The sequence below is a fragment of the Urocampus carinirostris genome, chromosome 14 (genome assembly GCF_059441175.1).
Source record: "Urocampus carinirostris isolate Australia breed hairy pipefish chromosome 14, RoL_Ucar_1.0, whole genome shotgun sequence".
Taxonomy (NCBI): domain Eukaryota; kingdom Metazoa; phylum Chordata; class Actinopteri; order Syngnathiformes; family Syngnathidae; genus Urocampus; species Urocampus carinirostris.
This window is the reverse complement of record NC_142362.1, coordinates 26198988-26218247: the sequence shown is the minus strand read 5'-3', so window position 1 is coordinate 26218247 and position 19260 is coordinate 26198988. Positions and strand designations below refer to the sequence as shown.

Here is a 19260-nt window from a genome sequence, read left to right as displayed (position 1 = left end):
GCTCAAAGCAAATAAAAATGTACAAAGCTGAATCGTTAATAATAAATATCAAATTTATTCTCTATTAAGGGATCAGGACTTGACAGCAAATCAGCAAACTTGTCTGAGTTCCTTTAAAAAAACATGTTTTGACTAAGTACGCCGTTCATGTCAAATTTCATGTATTGTATATGGTTGCATTTTTACATCAAAACAAAAAAAGTAAAAATAATATATATGAAACATTAAAACATTAATTAGTATTTAAAAGAAGAATTAGCATTTATACAATAAGTTAAGGTTGATGTTAATGTTATCGTATGGAAAAATGACTTTTAGGCATTTCAATTAAGTACATAAGCTTTTCTTAAAAATGACATCAACACTGCTCTCTGTTTGTTTTGATTTGCCATTGCAATCCTTTCCCTGTGATTATTGGCATCTGAGATTGTCCCATGAAGTATCATCCCCCCCTACAAGAGGACAAGGTGCATTCTACACTTAAAAAGGACGCAATGAAAAGGGTATTAGTGTAAATGTTATGTATCAATGATGGACATTTATCAAGGGCCATGCTAACAACTAGGGTAACCTTTCCCATTGTAATGGGGAAAACTTCCTGCAACTGAAAATGTAAGCTATTGTTAAAAAGTGGGACTGAGTATGGCATGAGATTTATTTTTAAATCATCACATCATTACCTTGATAATCATATGATTAATTTAGTTATAAATGCAGATCATATTCATCCACACATTTTTAATGAAGTATTTTCTCCCCTATTCAGAAGAATGTATCATTTCATATCGATGCACTTTAGCCTTATTTTATCATACATCTTTGAAGATTCAGCTTTGTGCAATGTTAATCTCTTGTACATTGAGTTCTCGTAATGTGAGTCCACCGAAAGGTCTGTTGTTGTTTCATGTTCCATTTGATCGAATCTGGGCCTTTTTTTTGCGTATCTTATGGAAGAGGAACACTCTTTTGAACATTTGCACTCTGTTTTACTTTAATTTCGTAACTTTGTAATAAGTGTCCTCAAGTGAACTATTTCTCTTTACAGTAGTCTATTTTTTTCTTCATCCAAAATACTCAGTCGAGGTCAAAAACACTTAAAATAAATGTAAGACACAGATTGTCTTAGCCACTACTATATACTGTCATGTTTACCCAAATTCTCAAGAATATTTCAACACATTTTGTTCAGATCCCCAAATGTATTCGCTATTTACAGATCTATTTTCTATCATTTTCCATCTGTTGACTCATCATCCATCATTATATATATATATATATATATATATATATATATATATATATATATATATATATATATATATATATATATATATATATATATATATATATATATATATATATATATATATATATATATATATATATATATATGTATATATATTTTACAACAAAGTCAAGAAAGATGCAAACAAGAAGCTAAATGTCATGACAAGCGATGAGCGTAATGGATAATGGATAGTTAGTCGTCTTCCTAACGAAGGCTGTAGGTTGTGTGAGATGGATGCATTAGGAATCATAGAGCGTTCAGGAATAATAGCAAGGCTTGGAGATAATGTACTCTCGCAAGGGGGTCTCCACATTAGCGAACCCCCAGCAGGACCTGCCTCGCACGTGCCTCCATGATGCATTTGATCTCTCAATGACAAAAGATACAGCCAAGGTAAATTTGTTAGGGCGCACAACGCCAACTTGGATGACAAGCTTCCTGGAAGAGCAAGAAAAATGGCGTTCCAGTGAGGAAAGTTCAAATAACTGCAGTTGTGCTGCATACAGGGAGGCACACCAGCATTTCGCGGCGCTTTCTATTGTTTTTGTTGTCAGTTTCTCAGCATCCCCTTTTTAACCGGCATCACCCTCTGCAGTCTCCCTGAGCGGCACGGACGCTCTAATACTAACCCCTACCCCACCAACACCCCCTTAAATTCATTAGATATTAATGTATTCATTACATGTTAACTCTTGACAGACCTTGAAGGGGAAGACTCCAGGTGACTCTTTCTCATTTAGTACCCGTCGCTTTGCAAAAAAAGAAAAAGATCAGACAAAATGAAATTGCAGCACACAGGCACACAATCACCGGCATGCGTGTATGGAGTTATAGGTAAACACATGGTAGGGATGTATATATATATATATATATATATATATATATATATATATATATATATATATATATATATATATATATATATATATATATATATATATATATATATATATATATATATATATATATATATATATATATATATATATATATATATATATATATATATATATATATATATATATATATATATATATATATATATATATATATATATATATATATATATATATATATATATAGTTTTATATAGATTTTCATATAACATATCAACAACATTTTTCTGAAAAAAAAAAAACATCCTTTGTTGTGTAAAAGGTAAACCCAAAATGTAATCAAACAAGTAGATAGATATTAATGGATTACTTACTTTTTTTTTAAAATCAAATGTCACGAGTGTTTTTTCCAAAATGCAAAAATGCTACAAAGCATCTTAAATCCATGACTTGTGTTTGACAGCTTTACCTATTCACCTATCTTTTCGTTCCATCTTAAAGGCATGGATTGATCTATTTGGTTAGTCATCCACCCTTTCACACATTAGCATCTGTAATCATTAAATCATTGATTTATTCTGATATTCTAATACAGTAATCCCTCGGTACTTCGCAGCTCGTTTATCACTTGTCCACTGCTTTGCGGATTTTGAATTTAATTGTCTTTATTTCCCTTACTGTTAACGAATTGTGCATTGAATTCTGCAGAAAACAGCAAAGCTATCACTAGGCAGGTTGAATGTGAGTGTGGTGGGTAGGCATGACCACTTATGTGCGCAACTGTCATAGGCTGGTGTATGCTGTCACTCAAAGAGCATGGCGGGCTCACGAACCTATGGGTCGACCCAAAATAAATGGCGAGCTTTTAGCTGCTCGTTACATTGAAATAATTTCATCAACTCAATTAAACTCTGATGAACGGCGGTAGAGCGCAAGCGGGTCACCAGCGGGTGCTCTGTGGATTATTATCGGGTTCAGGAAGCAACTTAGGCAGCGTCGGAAGAAAAGGCAAAAGCGGTGCTGCGGGTCCAACCTAATGCTAAAGCTAGGCTACATAACAACTCTCACTAGTCACCCCTGCCGAGTCTGTATCTCAGCACATCTAATCCATTACCCATACAACGGTTGACCTGAAGCTACAAACGGTGGGAAACTGCTACATTCGGGATGGTTGTGTTTTCTTATTGGCTCAGTCTGGGGCTACCTGATGGTGGCATGCAGCTAGCCAGAGGCTCTCTAAATGGCTCTTTTACACTGAAAGAGGAAGCCCTCCATGTGTTTGCATTTTTGTATCATGACAATAAAGACTGTTCATTTAACAGTAATTCCGTGCTCTCTGTTTTTATTTGTAGATCTATATATGTTATTACAGTCATATATTCTTAGTCTCTAAGTATCTCATCTCAAGGTAAATTTTACCCTTGGGGGCTTTTATGAAGGGGCGTGGCTACTTTGCAGATTTTCAAATTTTGCAGGGGGTTCGGGTCCACACAATTACAGATATTACAGTATATACCCTTTCAAATGATCAATTCAGTCATTTTTGAATAAAAAACTATATTCCTAGACTGGTCTAAGAATTTTTAATAATTTATCTTCATTCCTTGTTGGATTTTAGAGTATTCAACCATCCTTCTGTGCACAAAATATCAAGATTCACTACAAAGTGTTTATTTTTTAACCATAATACAATTCAAAATAATGGGCAATCATTTGAGTAAGCACGGGAAGACAAAGTGTTTGAGAGAGGCGTCGAAGATGTGCAAAAAAAAAAGTCTAAGGGACTTTGTAACTTCCTCATTCTTTGACGAAGCCGAAGCAGATCAGAGAAAGCGCCACCAGCGAGCTTCTGTCCCTCTGGCGGTGCGTCAATGAGAGAAAATCCGCGATGAAGAGCGAGCAGAGCTAATCCGCGGCTAAGTGACACCTCAGATCACTAAAGCCGGTACCGACCATAGAAGTGATCCGCACGCACGTATGCACTGAAGCTATTCAAGCGAGTTCAGAGGCGGGTCAGACTTAAAAGAGGCCCCGGGGTTCGTCGCAGGCCCTCAGTGTGGCACCTGCTTAGCATCCCCACGCTGCGCGCCGCTATAGAGCAGCGCGTCTGTCTCGGCAGAAAACCTCATTGTGTGCAAGGCGCCTTTGAGGCCATTGTTGTTCTGCGCTAAGGCTAAGGCCCACATCTGCACTATTCACTCTGAAGGAAGTTGTAATCACTCGCCAGCTCTTAGTGCTAACTTCATAGCAAGTAAGAATGGGGGGTGGGGGGTCAGAGGGGATCTTGTGAAGTACACAACACGGGTTACGGAGGGATGGATGGGATTTGGATGGAAGAGTGGCGGCTGCGGTTTGAATGGAAACTATTACATTGGCATGCCGCGACTTCCCTCCTTTTTTACCTGGTGAGATACTGAGTAGGATAATAATGTGGGGACATACTTTATCCATTATGGTAAAAAAACAAATCAGTTGTATTTAAAAATGAGTTTGCTGCTAAATGTGATGTAGATGATTGTTTTTTAATCCCTTTTGTGTTTTTTTTTTCCTTGTTCTGGTTATGAATATGTCTTACCCGAAAGGGAAAACAAATTGGAACAGGGTTTTGCATTTAAAAGCTCAGCCGTTATTGTATACTTGAGCTGCTTTTCTCTGTTTTTGTTGTTTTTTTGAAAATATTTTGCTGTTCCCTTTTGTTAATTAGTGGTTGATGCTGTTTTTATTTTCATGTTTTTTTACTCGGCCCGAAAAAAACGATCAATCATTCCTTTATTTATTCATTCATTACTAATTGCACTCATTACTAATTGCTATTGTTAGCAGGCAGTATTTGTCATTGCACTATTATTAGAGAAAGGAATTTGCAATTGTAAATTCGTCCAGCCTTCAAGTACATATCTTTGCAATTTCCAATTTTCTCTTTTCAGTCTTTATTGCATGCTTATCTTGTTTATCCTGGAATGCAATAAAGACTTTTGAATTCAACTGAATTCAATTGAATTCAAATCCATTTGAATCATTTATTATCCATCCGTTGTCTGCACCGCTTTTCCTCAATAGGGTCGCAAGGGCAATCCAATTCAATTCTATTCTATTCTATTCTATTCTATTCTATTCTATTCTATTCTATTCTATTCTATTCTATTCTATTCCAAACACACCAAAATATACTTTAAGAGGAAGTCGTTCTCAATGTAACCTTTAGGACGCTCTCAAAGTGGTGCCTGTCTCTGAAAATGGATAACCCGTGATGAGTTTTTGTCATTTTTTAAGAAAGTCGAAAATGCAAAAAATGGAAAAGATTTAAGGGAACATGTTTTATATTGATGGTATCTAACTGGTGATAAAACCGCTAAACTAGCTGGCCTCTTGAAGTGAACAACGAGAGCCGGCTCCCCAATAATCAAGCATCTCCTTTCGAGACGCTTTTTTTTTCTTCAAGGCGCACGTAATTGGTTAATATGCATTTTTTCAGGGATTCTGGATGTCATCAGTAGTCTCACGCAATGGCTGAGAGAACTGTTGCATGTCCAATCCATCCACATCCATGTTGTAGGATTAACAAGGCAGTGCCGTACATTTCTAAAAGTGTTTCTATAATGTATAAACAATTATATCTTAATAGTTCAGACAGATGTAGTTTATGCTCTTTAGTTTCAGGAACTTAACGACACATTAACTCAATGCACAGTAACATAATATTGCAAGGTCTACACAATTAAACATGACTTGCTTTGGACATGGTGACCAGTAGTAGGATAAGCCTACTGACCTGACTCAGATACAGCAACTTCATCAGATAAAACATCTTCATCATCAGGCCGAGTGTCTTTATGTGCCTGTTAGGGATTTGTTCCCAGTAGGCTTATGAAATGCTCCACCTAACAGACACACAGTACATCATACTGTATTGGTGTTGAGGAAAACCTTTTTTCCTTAGTGTGTTTGTTGATTGGGGATACAGACAAGGCATATTTTCAAAATAGAGGCTGAAAAAGGATGAATAGTTTTTCGAAGGTTTTAGTCCAGAATATATTCTGGGGAAAATGAACAAATGGATATTGGCTGTTGTATTTCAATTGTGGGAAGGGTGATGTGTTTTATCATTCTTATAGAAAAAGGTCCAAAAGATCATTGAAAAACTATCACAAGTCAAACATATTTTACTCAAGCCGCTCAAGCCTTGACAGGGTTCCAACATCTTAAGGAAATTTAAATTCAAGACTTTTTAGTCCTTTTTAATGCCTTTTGAATTCAAGATTAAGACCTAGTCGACAAAAAAAAACATGAAATTGAAACAAACAAAATGAAAAAACACATTATTACTTACAAATAATACATCGTACCTAGCACAGCTTTTAGCCATTGCAAAAAATGTCCGCTGGACAGCCACTTCTCATTAGATTTACACTTTCTCATGTTCTAAACTAAACTTGTCCGAAGTTGCTATGTGTATTGCAGGTAGACCTGAGACATGCGTCTGCTCTATGGGGTCCGACTGAAACCACATCACTGTTTTGATGGTTCCATTGTGGTCAGGCGATGTTGCCACCATCGGTGAATTATTAAAAAAACTGAATTGATCAATTTTACTAAATCTCTTTAGTTCAAGACAATACAAACCATATTGAAGTGTTTACATTTAAGATTTTGAAAATAAGATTTAAGACATTTTTTAAAAAAGTAAGGTTTCATTTTTAAAATAATGAATGTAATATCTTTTAAGACTTTTTAAAGATCCGCAAGACCCCCGTTTGATTAGAAATTAAATTGTATTCCGTTAAAAAGGACAAAAGTTGCACTTTAGTTAGTGTGATCCTTCCAGGAATGTGCTTGTTTAGACATCTAATAAATTGACATCGATGTTTCCTGACTGTTTTTGTGTAACTCACTCTAGGAAGTAAGATGATATTATAAAATAAAACAAAACTGAAGTTATGTGATTACGACTAAATAAATGAAGACATTGTAAATAAACAAAGCACGTAATCATTAACAAATATATGCATTGACATATTTAAATATTACAATACTTCCAACAAGCTCTGATAACATGTAACGGAGGAAAAGCTCTTCGCTGGTATGCTGGTGCAAGGCTAGCTGCACTGACGTTGCCTCGTCCTTGATTAGCCCCATTCCGAAGTTTGAGAGAAACGCAAACAAGAAGCCAACGTTTGGACCCCTATTCTCAGCATTGCTCCTTCATAATTTCTCTTAAATAAGAGGGACGTAACCTTATAAAACTTCAAAATCTCTTTCAATAAAGACACACAGAACTGGTTTGTGTCATCGGTCAAATTGTAGAGAAAAATGGAAACATTTGATGCAGCTTTCATTTACATATAATTACACTTTAATGGGAATCAGACTGGGCCGAGCTAAGTGGTTCGTCCATGCGGCGAGGAGACCCCCTCGGATACGCCGTGGCGGGATGCGGGCCTAGTTCCATCTCCGGCTAATTAAATGAATCAATTAACAGACGATTGTCAGAGCTGCGTGAGCGATGCCACGCAGCGGCTAAAATGCTCCCGCAAGATGAAAAGGTGGCGCTTCGTACCGACGTTCCCCCCACTCAATGAGATAGCAACATCAGCATTTACTTGTGTCTCACTGTCATGGCGTGGGAGGTGGTAACATTATGGAAATTGGCAAAGAAAGAGGGGGCTCGCCATTGTTCCAAGGAGAAACCAAACTCCGAAGTCCCCTCAAAGTTGCTAAATGGAGGTGGCGCATCCAGCTGTGTGCATCCGCACGTTTAAGCGAAGGGTCGTGCGATTAGCATACCCCGCCCTGTCCCGCCAGGCATCCATGCAGATAAATTATCATATTAGATTCACCCTCCTTGCTCCGACTGATTGGCTCCCAAATTGTTTTAGATGGCCCGCCATTAATCCTAGGCATAGGCTAAGTGTTTTGGTGATGCTTGCAGCGGCGTTACGACGCCTAGGGCAACGTTAAAGGAACGTTAAGTGTTGGAGCCCCCTGTCCGCTCATTTGCAGTATAGGATGCAATTAAAAGAAGAGCAGAAGAAGGGTAGAGAATTGAACTGAGATCACCAAAGTTCCATGCTGTTCAATTAAATGGATTTCGAGTAGTTTGCACTATTATGAACCTTCCATATTTACAGGAAGAATCTTATAAATATCTCGTGATGAATTTTAACAACACAGCTTTTCCTTGATATCTCTCTCTCTCTCTCTCTCTCTCTCTCTCTCTCTCTCTCTCTCTCTCTCTCTCTCTCTCTCTCTCTCTCTCTCTCTATATATATATATATATATATATATATATATATATATATATATATATACATATATATATATATATAGGCGCAGTGGTTAGCACGTGTGCAGCACAGTTCTAAGGTCTTAGGAACCTCCTGTGTGGGTTCAAATCCAGCTACCGGACTTACTGTGCGGAGTTTGTATGTTCTCTCTGTGCTTGTGTGGGTTTCCTCCGGGCACTCAGGTTTCCTCCCACATTCCAAAGACATGCATTTCAGGTGGATTGGCTGGTCCAAATTGTCCCTAGGTGTGAATGAGCGAGCGAGTTGTCTGTCCCAGTGTGCCCTGCGATTGGCTGGCAACCAGTGTCCCCTGCCCACTGCCCGATGATTGCTGGGATGGGCTCCAGCACGGCGGCGCAGTGGTTAGCGCTTGTGCGGCACAGTTCATGTCATGGGAACCTGTCGTGGGTTCAAATCCAGCTCCGGACTTCCTGTGCGGACTTTGTATGTTCTCCCCGTGCTTGCGTGGGTTTCCTCCGGGCACTCCGGTTTCCTCCCACATTCCAAAAACATGCATTTCAGGTAAATTGGCCGGTCCAAATTGTCCCTAGGTGTGACTGAGCGAGTGAGTTGTCTGTCCGCGTGTGCCCTGCGATTGGCTGGCAACCAGTTCAGGGTGTCCCCTGCCCACTGCCCGGAGATGGCTGGGATGGGCTCCAGCCCACCCGCGACCCTAATAAGGATAAGCGGTACAGCTAATGAGATGAGATGATATATATATATATATATATATATATATATATATATATATATATATATATATATATATATATATATATATATATATATATATATATATATATATATATATATATATATATATATATATATGTATAAACACTGTACTTACAAAATGCACCGACACATAGTAAAAGAGAGCCACACTTGCTGATGCTATTTATTTGTTTTAGGGACAATCAACACAGTCACAAAATGTCAACCCCATCACACGCTGTCTTTTCAAAGCACATACACTGCCACAGAAATTATTTTGTATTATACAGTAATCCCTCGGTTAGTGGGGACCAGAACCCCCTACGAAAAGTGGATATCTGCCGAGTAGCAACGTCCCTCCATAAAAGCCCTCAAGGTGAAGTACTCAGTGACTGAGACTATTTGACTGTAAGATAATAACAACTATAGATCTACAAAAAAATTCAGAACATATAATCACAGTCGAATGGTCTTTATTATCTTATACAAAAGTACAACAAAATTGATGGGCTTTTCTTTTCAGTGCAACAAAGCAATTTTTAGAGCAGCTAGCTGCACACCAGGATCAAGTATCTCCGAGTTGAGCCAAGGTTCTTTGACGATTAGGATATTACTGTCCCGAATGTAATTCTACAAAATTTAAACACAATTAGAAGGCTTTTTCTTCCAGTGTAATGAAGCGATTTGGAGAGTGGCTGACTAGATGCACACTAGCATCGGTTATCCTGTGCCAGGCCTCTCTTGATGTTGAAAATACAACTATCTTGAATATAACAGTTTATCACAAGTTGTAGTGTCAGGTCATCCATCTATTGGGTAATAATTCTGTCGTTGGTGAGATAAAGGCTCGGAAGCGTGGCATTAGTTATGTAGCCTCGCGGTAGCAAAAGGCCGGACCTGCAGCGTTGCTATTGCCTTCTCTCACAACACCGCCAACGTGTCTTCCCGGACTTGATAACAATCCAAATAGCACCGGCTGGTGATTACCAATTCTTTGCTCTCTTCTGACTTTCTTCAGAGTCCTTTATATTTGATGAATTTCTTTTCAATGTAATAAGCCGCTAAAATATTGCAATCGTCGTTATTTTGGGTGGACCCATTGACTTGTGCGCCCGATCTGCTGAAGCATGAAGTAGCGAGGTATAACTGTATTTTTTTGTAATTGTTTTTACAGCAAGTTTAGAAGGTCAGTAACAAATTATTTATGAATTGAATTGATATTTGAAGTGTCTCGGTACCATTTTGGATTAGAAAATGTTCAGGTTTCACATCTCAGTAGCAATTATTTAATGAACTATGTCGTCCTGACTCGATGGAAGGTGTGTGTTGAATAAGGACATTTCACCATACAAAAATAAACAATTTGAAAAATGTATTTATTTCTTAAAAAACAAAACCACAGTTAGAATAGGATATATAATATTAGAATAATGAATGCATGACTTAATTGACAAAGATCACAAATTAATTTTTTGACAAAGCAATTTCTACTAAACAATAAACGGTTCCCTTCAAAATGGCTTCAAAAACACAAAACTGTAGCCACTGCCAGATAAAAGTTTCAATCACAAATATTTTTCATTTTCATTTGGGCTTTCAAATTAAAAATAAGCATTTACTTTTCATTATTTATTATGCATAAAAGCTCGTTTTACAGTCAAAGCATTAGTGTAGGTGTGTGTGTAGAGAAATGTGGAATTTTTTAAAAATGTGAATGTTCTTTGTCAGTGAACAGGCAGATTTATGGAAATAATTCTGAGGACATGCCAGAGAATCCAGTATCATTCCCTTTTTGTCTTTGTAAAATGAGCTTGTTTGTTTAGGGGCCTACGGGGCCCGTCTGGCGCCTGAGATGCTCAAATGTGGAGTCAGCATCGGGATGGCGGCATGTCGTTGGAACTTTGCGATGGACTCCAAAGTCTCATAAAACCACAAGCACACGCACAAAAGACACATTTAATGGTTTCAGATGGTTTTACTTTAAGTAGGTGCAAACAGATTATATTGAAATGAAGTACTAAAGGATGGGGAGAAGCTTGAAAGGAGAAATCTGAGCTTAAATGCAAGGTTTTGTGTATTGCTATGGCAACACAAGTTCTAGTATCGATCCGTCTGGCTGTGTGTTTCTGTCTGTCTGTTTGTCTTTCTGTATGTCTGTCCTTCTGTCCGTTTGTCTGTCTACATCTATTTCAACAGACTATACACACACAGTATATAGTAAACATTAAATATAGGTACAAACAGAATGCTGACAGCTTTCTGACCCACAATCTTGACCTATGCAGCAGGTTCTAAAAAATGTTTTAACAAACAGAATAAAGCTGGTGTATAAAAGTTGCTCACGAGTTCAGGAGAGAAGTGCCGGTTTTACTCAAGGTATTTATTCCCAGATGTGCTGCTTGGGCCCTAATTAATTGTCCTTCATCTTGCTGTGTGTGTGTGTGTCGACAGCGCTAACCCCATGTTTCTCCCTTTTCGCCCTGCTTATACCTGTCATCTGGCGAGGCTAACCCCTGCTAGCTCCCTGCCAAATGCTCACAGTCGTATGCGGCCGTACACACGCGCCGCGTATCGCCTGCAAAGTGAATCAGCTCAACCGTCTCCGCCCTGAGGGTAACCCCTGTGACAGACAACCCGAGTGGCCTACCCTCGTCAACGGAGCCTGCCGGCGATGCTGACAGCCGGGGCCGAGGGTGGACAGGCTTTCAGGCTTGGCGCGTCTCTGTGGCCTGCAGAAGCTGCAGTAACCACTGCAGGGCCAAAGGTACCGTTTGTGAGGATCGTGTCGTGATTTAATATCGTGTAAGACAGGTTTGCTGATGCAAAGGTACCGCTATACATGCTTTGTGGTGAATGTTCATAAATAGCTCTCTTTAAAAAATGCTGTTGACTGTATCTGGAGGTGGTTGAAATACTAAGTGTCACGGCTCATAGCTCACCAGAGGTAAAATGTTGGGCCTGGGCCCGAACCCTGTCCAAAATTCAGGCCCGACTTCTTTGTCGTCCTTTTTTGTCCCTTCATGGAGGATCTGCACAGCATGCACTCAATTGTACTCAAGTAATTATTTAGATGACTGCTTTTTACTTCTACATGAGTAACATTTTATGTGGTTACAGTACCTTTACTTGATTAAAACACTGCAGTCCGGTGCCGAAAGTTATAATGTTCGGATAGAATTATCCTCAAAACATGCTTACCAAAGTTTAACTCCAAATTACAAAATCCAGATATATTTTTATCCACGGTTTCACAGAAAAAGATGCGTTGCTTCCTTTTTCCACCTTTACGTCCCTCACGTCAGACGTCATTTCCTCTTCTCACCAATAGCTTACAAACCTCATAAACTCTTTCTGCTTTTTGGCTCACTATTTCACTATTTGAATCTTGTACTCTGCAGAATATAATTTTATTTTCCATTTTGTTCCGTTTCATTTCGCTGCACTTTGCCGAAAAATCAATTTAATCCGTCGGGTTCGGGCGGGTTCGGGTTTATACACCTTTGAGCCCGGTCGGGTCGGGCTGGACTTTTTAGACCTGATCTTACCTCAACAACTCATGGATTCCTTCACAGACAGAGGCACCACTTCCTGTGCTGTTTCTTGGGAAAAGTACATCTTAATGGCCCCCATCCCTCTACAGCAGGGGTCACCAACCTTTTTGAAACTGAGAGCTACTTCACGGTTACTGAATCATACGAAGGGCTACCAGTTTGATACGCTCTTCTGAAATAACAAATTTGCTCAGTTTGCCTTTAGTTATACATTATTTATAATGATTAGTAATACTCACCTATGTAAAGACACTGATCATGTTAATGATTTCTAACAATGATTATCAAAAATGACAACAAGGTGGGAAACAGATATCAATATTCAACACTTTATCTCTATTAATCACAGTATTTGTTACATTTTCAGATGATCACTTACATCACTACATTTTAGCAAAAAATATCCCATTTGCACAAGCCACTGACATGCCCTGTTAACAAATCATGAACTATGTTGCAACATGTTTCAAAAAGTTAACAATTATGTAATGTTAAACAAAATCAACTTACATATTTTTAAATATGTAATACATTTTTTATTTCACATTTTGAACTAATGGCCAAGTCTGTGTTATGTTTAACAAAATTATAACTTTTAAATGTCATGAACACACTTTTAAATTGAACACAATTCTTCAATATTTTAATTCAACTTTGCCATGGCACTACCATGTTGTCACTGACTACATCTGGTATCCGTCCTTGGTTAGTGGGAAGACTGGCATTGCATGCTGTTCACCAGTGTGTTGTAATCTGGTGTGTAACTTGACACTGCAACTGTGAGTGAGTCTCTCAGATGTGCATCAGTGAGGCGTGTTCTGTGTTTGTTTTTGATGAAGTTCATGTCAGAAAATGCTGATTCACAGAGATAGGTTGAGCCAAACAGGCTGGCAACCTTCATGGCTGCTGTGCATACTCCACTGTACTTCTCTGTGTCAACAAGGCGCCAAAAGTTTGGTGCAGCCTGGTAGGCTTTGAGATGGAGATCATTTTGCAATGTTATAATTTCAATCTCCACCTGTCCAGCATCCAAGTTGAACGTTGCACTTAACTGCTCAGCAAAGCATGTTGTGTCCCCATTCATGAAAGGGTTGGAAATGAAGAACACACATGGTTCAAGCTGATGAAGGTCACAAAACCTATTCTCAAACTCTTGCCCAAGTCTGTTTATTACTTCAATGTACTTTTCTGCCACTTTTTCAAATGTCTCAGATGCAGAAGCATTGTCTTTCAGCACTGACTGCACAGAGGGAAAGTGCAGAACTTTTTTTCTCTGTAAATCTGCAGAGAATGCATTCATTTTGGCTTTAAATGCATTTAAAGCACTTATCATATCGACAACAGTCTTACCTTTGCCTTGCAGCTGGCAGTTCAGGAGGTTTAATTTCCCAGTAATGTCCACCAAAAATGCAAGGTCAAGTGTCCACTCTGTGTCCTCTAGCAGTGAGACATCTTCGCCTTTGGACTGCATGAACTCTTTGATTTCTCGCAAAAGAGACAAAAAACGATGCAAAACTCGTCCTCTGCTGAGCCATCTGATTTCTGTGTGTAGCAGTAGGTCCCCATATTCTGCTGACATCTCCTCTAATAGTACCTTGAAAATCCTGTGCTGCTTTGCTTTGGAGCGGATGTTGTTTATGATTTTCACAACGGGAGTCATCACGTGCCCAAAGCCGATCACTTTCGCACACAACGCCTGCTGGTGAATGATGCAATGGTAATGCAGAAATTTGGGGAAGTCTGGGTCACGTTTACAGTGAGCGATGAAACCTGTCTGTCGGCCGACCATAGCAGGAGCCCCGTCTGTTGTCACCGCTACCAGCTTTTCCAATGGCACCTTTTTCTGCACGAAAAACTCCTTCACCGTGTTATAAATGTCAACTCCTCTCGTAGTTGTCTTTAAGGGCAGTAGTGTCAGGAGTTCTTCTTTTGTGGAGAAATCATTAAACACCATCCGGATAAAAACCAATAACTGCGCTGTACTGCTGCTGTCCACGGACTCATCGCACTGGAGGCTAAACCACTTGCACTTCGCCAGATCCTGCTCCAACTGATCGACCAAGTTACTGGACATAGCTGATACTCGTCTTGCCATCGTAGATGCCCCCAGTTGGACGTCGGAAAGAGTGGAGATTAGGTCGCTTCCATTTTTCTCGTCTTTAAATACAGTGTTAGCAATTAATAACATCGCTTCTTTGACAACTTCTCCATCTGTAAATGCCTTTTTTTTCTTGATCAGAAAATGTGTAGCTCTAAACGAGGCTTCGGTTGCTTTTTGTGAGTTTTTGGCCGGCCTCGTAAAAAAAGACTGTTGCTTACCCAGAGCGGTCTTTAGCTCACGGGCTTTTTCTGCCCGTAGGGCGCTTGCAGGTGGATATTTATCATGGTAGCTTTTGTGACACGTATTGAAATGTCTCTCCACATTGTGCCGTTTTGCTGTCGCCACGGTCGTCCCGCAAATCAGACACACGCAGGTTTCTTTTACAGTCGTAAAAAAGAACTCCTCTTCCCATTCACTGTGAAAGAGATACGTTTTCTTTCTTTTTTCTGCCATGTTTTTGGGGTACGAAAGTGCATACAGCGCCCGCTAGCTTACTCTCCACATCCCACAAGCTCTACTTTACTGCCCATAGGTAAATATTGTGCGCGTTAACCTTAAAGTATTTTTAAGATAGTATTTTTTAAATCTATATACATACAAGTGTGATTAAAAAAATAATAGCAACAGAACAAAATTAATTTTTAGACGCAGCTCTCTATGAGATGTGCTATTTTTGGAACAGGCCCGCGGGCGACTCATGTGGTCCTTGCGGGCGACCGGGTGCCCGCGGGCACCGTGTTGGTGACACCTGCTCTACAGGCTATTTTGTGGGGTGGGGAATTGTTCCCTTACATGAAACGAATAGCACCGGTTTCCATTGTTACCAGTAGCAGGAGAAGCCTCCTGATCTGACTTAAATGCAGCATCAGCATCATCTGGTTGCCGTTGTTTTTTGGTGCTCACAGCGTCATCCCGCTCTTCGGATATGAGCCGGACCTTGGCAAGAATGAACAGCGGAGTTTGCGTGACAATACTGATACTAACTATTTTGTACCAAATTTTGCAGCAAAAGCAAATCAAGCTTTCTAAAAAAAAAAAATCAGGATCCATTTTTATTGTATTTTGTGGGAGTGTTATTTAATATAAACCTTATCTATTTAACAAAAAGCTGAGAGAAAGCATGGGGTACTCTTCATGTTCTAGAAGTGATGAGAGATAGGTTCTTGACTATAAGAAAATGACTCATAGGAACACTAAAAAACCTTCAAGTTTACTCTTGGAAAATAATAACTCTACATAGATTTGATATGTTATTTTCATTTTCAGAATGTAACACCAAAAATAAAAGCTATTTGGAAAACTAAGAAAAACATTAGGAAATAAACATTTGATGGTTATTGAACTTAGGGCTTGCAAATGTTCCAAAGCGAATTGGTCTTTGAAGCTTCCAGGTGCAAGTTTCCACTTTCTGCTCTTTTTTGTTTTGCTTGACCTCAATTTTACTCTTCCCAAGCTTACCCTCACCTTCAACGCAGCATGCCTGAACTTATCTAACAAAGGTTTCCATCTCCCGTTAAGCTCATTAACTCCTTTTTGCATTTAAGGCGCATTGTGCCATTTTTTTCTTTGATGTTTTTACAAACTCTCCATTGAAATTTGCATGGAAGAATGGCATTGGGCCTGCCGAGTCTGGCTCTAATGAATACAGCAGGAGACGAGGTTATTGTAATAAAAGGATTACAATTTTGATAGGCTATCGTCAAGGTTATGGCCGCTCCTCAGCTAACACAGTACAGTCAGTTTGAAAGGTTTGGCCAATAGCTTGATGGCTCTTTGTGGTTCTTCTACAAAAGTCAAAAAGGGGTGCAGGTTCTGCTGTAAGACCGATTAAACAGAGATGGTGTCTCCTCAGAGCTGGGCAATACAACATATTAGGTTGTTAAGGATTTTAAAAAGATCATTTTGTGTAGAGCAACTACCCATTGTTTTCGGTTTATTTTCCTGTAGCTTTATTAAGTGCATATTTATTCAATTGTCTCGTTCTGGAAATGGGTATGGGTTACAATTTGAATTTATGAAAAATAATTTTATTCATATAGTTTTGATACTAAAATTAGAGAGGACCAACAACACACAAGGTATGACCACAAGCATCCCCATTAACTGCCATGTAGCTTTGAGTCACAGCACAGCACACTTTTTTCACTCAGCCATTCCGTGTTGTACATATATAACACAGAATATATGAACTAAGTATTTTTCCTTTTTGTATAAAGAGACCCCTCGCAACTTTGCATTTTCACAGGTTCACTGCTTAACGGATTTTTGATGTAATTTCCGTGATTGTCATTGATAGTAACGTAAAGTGCATCGTGTTCGGACAGAACACAATGCACGTTATAATGGGGGCGGGTCAGGGAAGGCTTTTTGTGTGAAAATGGGATGTGACTGTCTGTGTGCATGACTGTAATAGGCTGGTGTATACTGTCAGGCAAACAGCAGGGTGGGCGCACATCAATGTGTCTGCCCCTTCAAAAAGCAAAACTGCAGTGCATGGCTACAGTTAGTATTTCAAGGGCCCCTAGATTGAAAATGAAATTATCAATTCAATTCGACTCTAAAAAAAGTCAAAGGAGCGCAAAGCATTGCTGATCACCATCTGGTGCTCTGTGGATTGTTATCGGGTTTGGGACGTGACTGAGAGGGCGTCGGGAGGTAACGTTTGGCCTACTGCTACAGCTAGGTAAACAACTTTCTTACGCTCCCCTTGCCAAGCCTGTATCTCACCAAACGGATGACCTTGTGGGAAGCCGCTACATTCGGGACAGTAGTATTTCAATCGTCAAAGAACCTTGGCTCAATTCTGAGATGCTCTATCCTAGTCTGAAGCTAGCTGCTCTAGAAATTGCTTTGTTGCACTGAAAGGGAGAGCCCTTTAATTATGTTGTACTTTTGTATAAGATAATTAAGACCATTCATTCAACTGCAATTCTGTGTTCTGTTTTTATTTCTAGATCTATAGTTATTCTATACAGTCTGTTACTATACCCTTGGGTTGCAAAGAAAATGTTATTGGCATTTCATGTGAATGACAATGAAGACAATACAGTATTATATCTTAAATGAGGTTAACTCTGGCACCGAATTTAAGTACTGTATCTTGTAGCTGTCATCCCAGAAGAGGGTCCCGGACCAAAAATCATTGCTGGAGTAGCTCAAATCACAGCTCAACTTGCCAGACTAAAGCATCTAGAGCAGGGGTGTCAAACTCATTTTAACTCGGGGGCCACACAATAGAACAAACATTCTGTCGTGGGCCGGACTAGAACATTAAAGAGAAAGAAAAAGAGAGATAAAGAAATAAGAGAAAGAGGGAGGGAAAAGGAGAGAGCGCGGGACAAAGAATGAAAAAGAGCGAGGGGGAGAGCGTGAGAAACAAAAGATAAAAAGTCGTGACAGAGGGGGAAAAGAAAGGGAGAGGAAGAAATGAAATCTAAAGAGAAATAGAAAGACAGAAGGAGAGAAAAGAGAAAATAAAGTGCAAAGGGTATGAAGAGAGAAAGAGAAAAGAGAGAAAAGGAAAAAAGAAAGTTAGAGCAGAAGAGGTTAAAAGACACAGAGAGTGAAAGAGACAGAGACAGAGTGGGAGAAAAGGGGTGGAAAAGAAAGAGAGAGAGAGAGAGAGAGAGAGAGAGAGAGGAGATAAATACAAGTACAGTGTCTTTGTGAGAGGCACCTGGCTTTGGCAACATCAAGTTGACATATTTCAACCCGCAGCTTGTTTTTCTCTTGCGCTTCTCTGAGTGTTGTCTCGCGGGCCGGATTCAATCCTTTAACGGGCCTGATCTGGCCCGCGGGCCGCCTGTTTGACACCTGTGATCTAGAGAGACAAGAACACTGCGGTGAAATGAAAATCGGACTCATGCAAGTGCTTGTTACTTCCAACTTCATCTGTGCTTGTAAGTCATGGACCCTCACAGCAGAGCTGGAAAGAGATTTACAGGCCATGGAGATGCACTGCTAAAGGAAACTTACACCAGCTAGAGAGACTATGTGGAAGATTTAACTTTGCGTACTACCATGAAAGAGCACCTTGGACCCTATAAAGTACTGTTGACAAACGGGCGCGGACAAAAACTGCACTGGTATGGTCACGTAACAAGATCTGCTGCACTTGCCAAGATCATTTTCCCCAGTACAGTTGAACAAAGAAGAAGAAGAAGAGGAAAAGAGAAAGGGAACCGCATACCTGTCAACCTCCACAGCTCCATGCCCTTACAAACTGTCATATTTTCCCTTACAAAGTACTCAATAATCTAACACCATTTTTTTCAAACGTGTTTATTTATGTAGTTTAACATGTTATATTGTACATTAGTTTCGTTATATCGTATATATTGTTAATTAACATTTTTTGTGAGATACTGAGTTGCACGACATGAATGAGGTTTATTATAAAAAAGGTTCAAAATTTAAGTAGCTTGGAGGTTCACCGTAGAAGGAAAAAATACATGCAAATATAATTAAGTAGAGTAATGCATTTTCT

At 39.3% G+C, this 19260-nt stretch overlaps 1 protein-coding gene across 2 annotated transcripts; it reads right to left on the bottom strand.

Annotated features, from left to right (window-relative positions):
- Window positions 1-12770: 12770 nt before the first annotated feature.
- Window positions 12771-15517, bottom strand: LOC148353055 (general transcription factor II-I repeat domain-containing protein 2A-like). Of its 2 annotated transcripts, none has more exons than XM_088353423.1 (2): window positions 14024-15517; window positions 12771-13954 (listed from the first exon to the last, which is right to left on the bottom strand). In XM_088353423.1, exons 1-2 carry the CDS (start codon window positions 15225-15227, stop codon window positions 13380-13382), a joined length of 1779 nt encoding a protein of 592 aa, XP_088209549.1. In that variant the 5' UTR covers window positions 15228-15517; the 3' UTR covers window positions 12771-13379. The 2 variants fall into 2 exon arrangements, with proteins under 2 accessions (XP_088209549.1, XP_088209550.1); XM_088353424.1 differs by having other exon boundaries at window positions 12771-14830; window positions 14993-15517.
- Window positions 15518-19260: the final 3743 nt, after the last annotated feature.

What these genes read in the sequence shown, in the direction of transcription:
- LOC148353055 (XM_088353423.1), bottom strand. Translation starts at nt 15,227, where the DNA reads ATGGCAGAAAAAAGAAAGAAAACGTATCTCTTTCACAGTGAATGGGAA. An exon ending in CTGCCAGCTGCAAGGCAAAG is followed by an intron (nt 13,955 to 14,023) that starts GTAAGACTGTTG and finishes CATTCTCTGCAG; the next exon opens with ATTTACAGAGAAAAAAAGTT.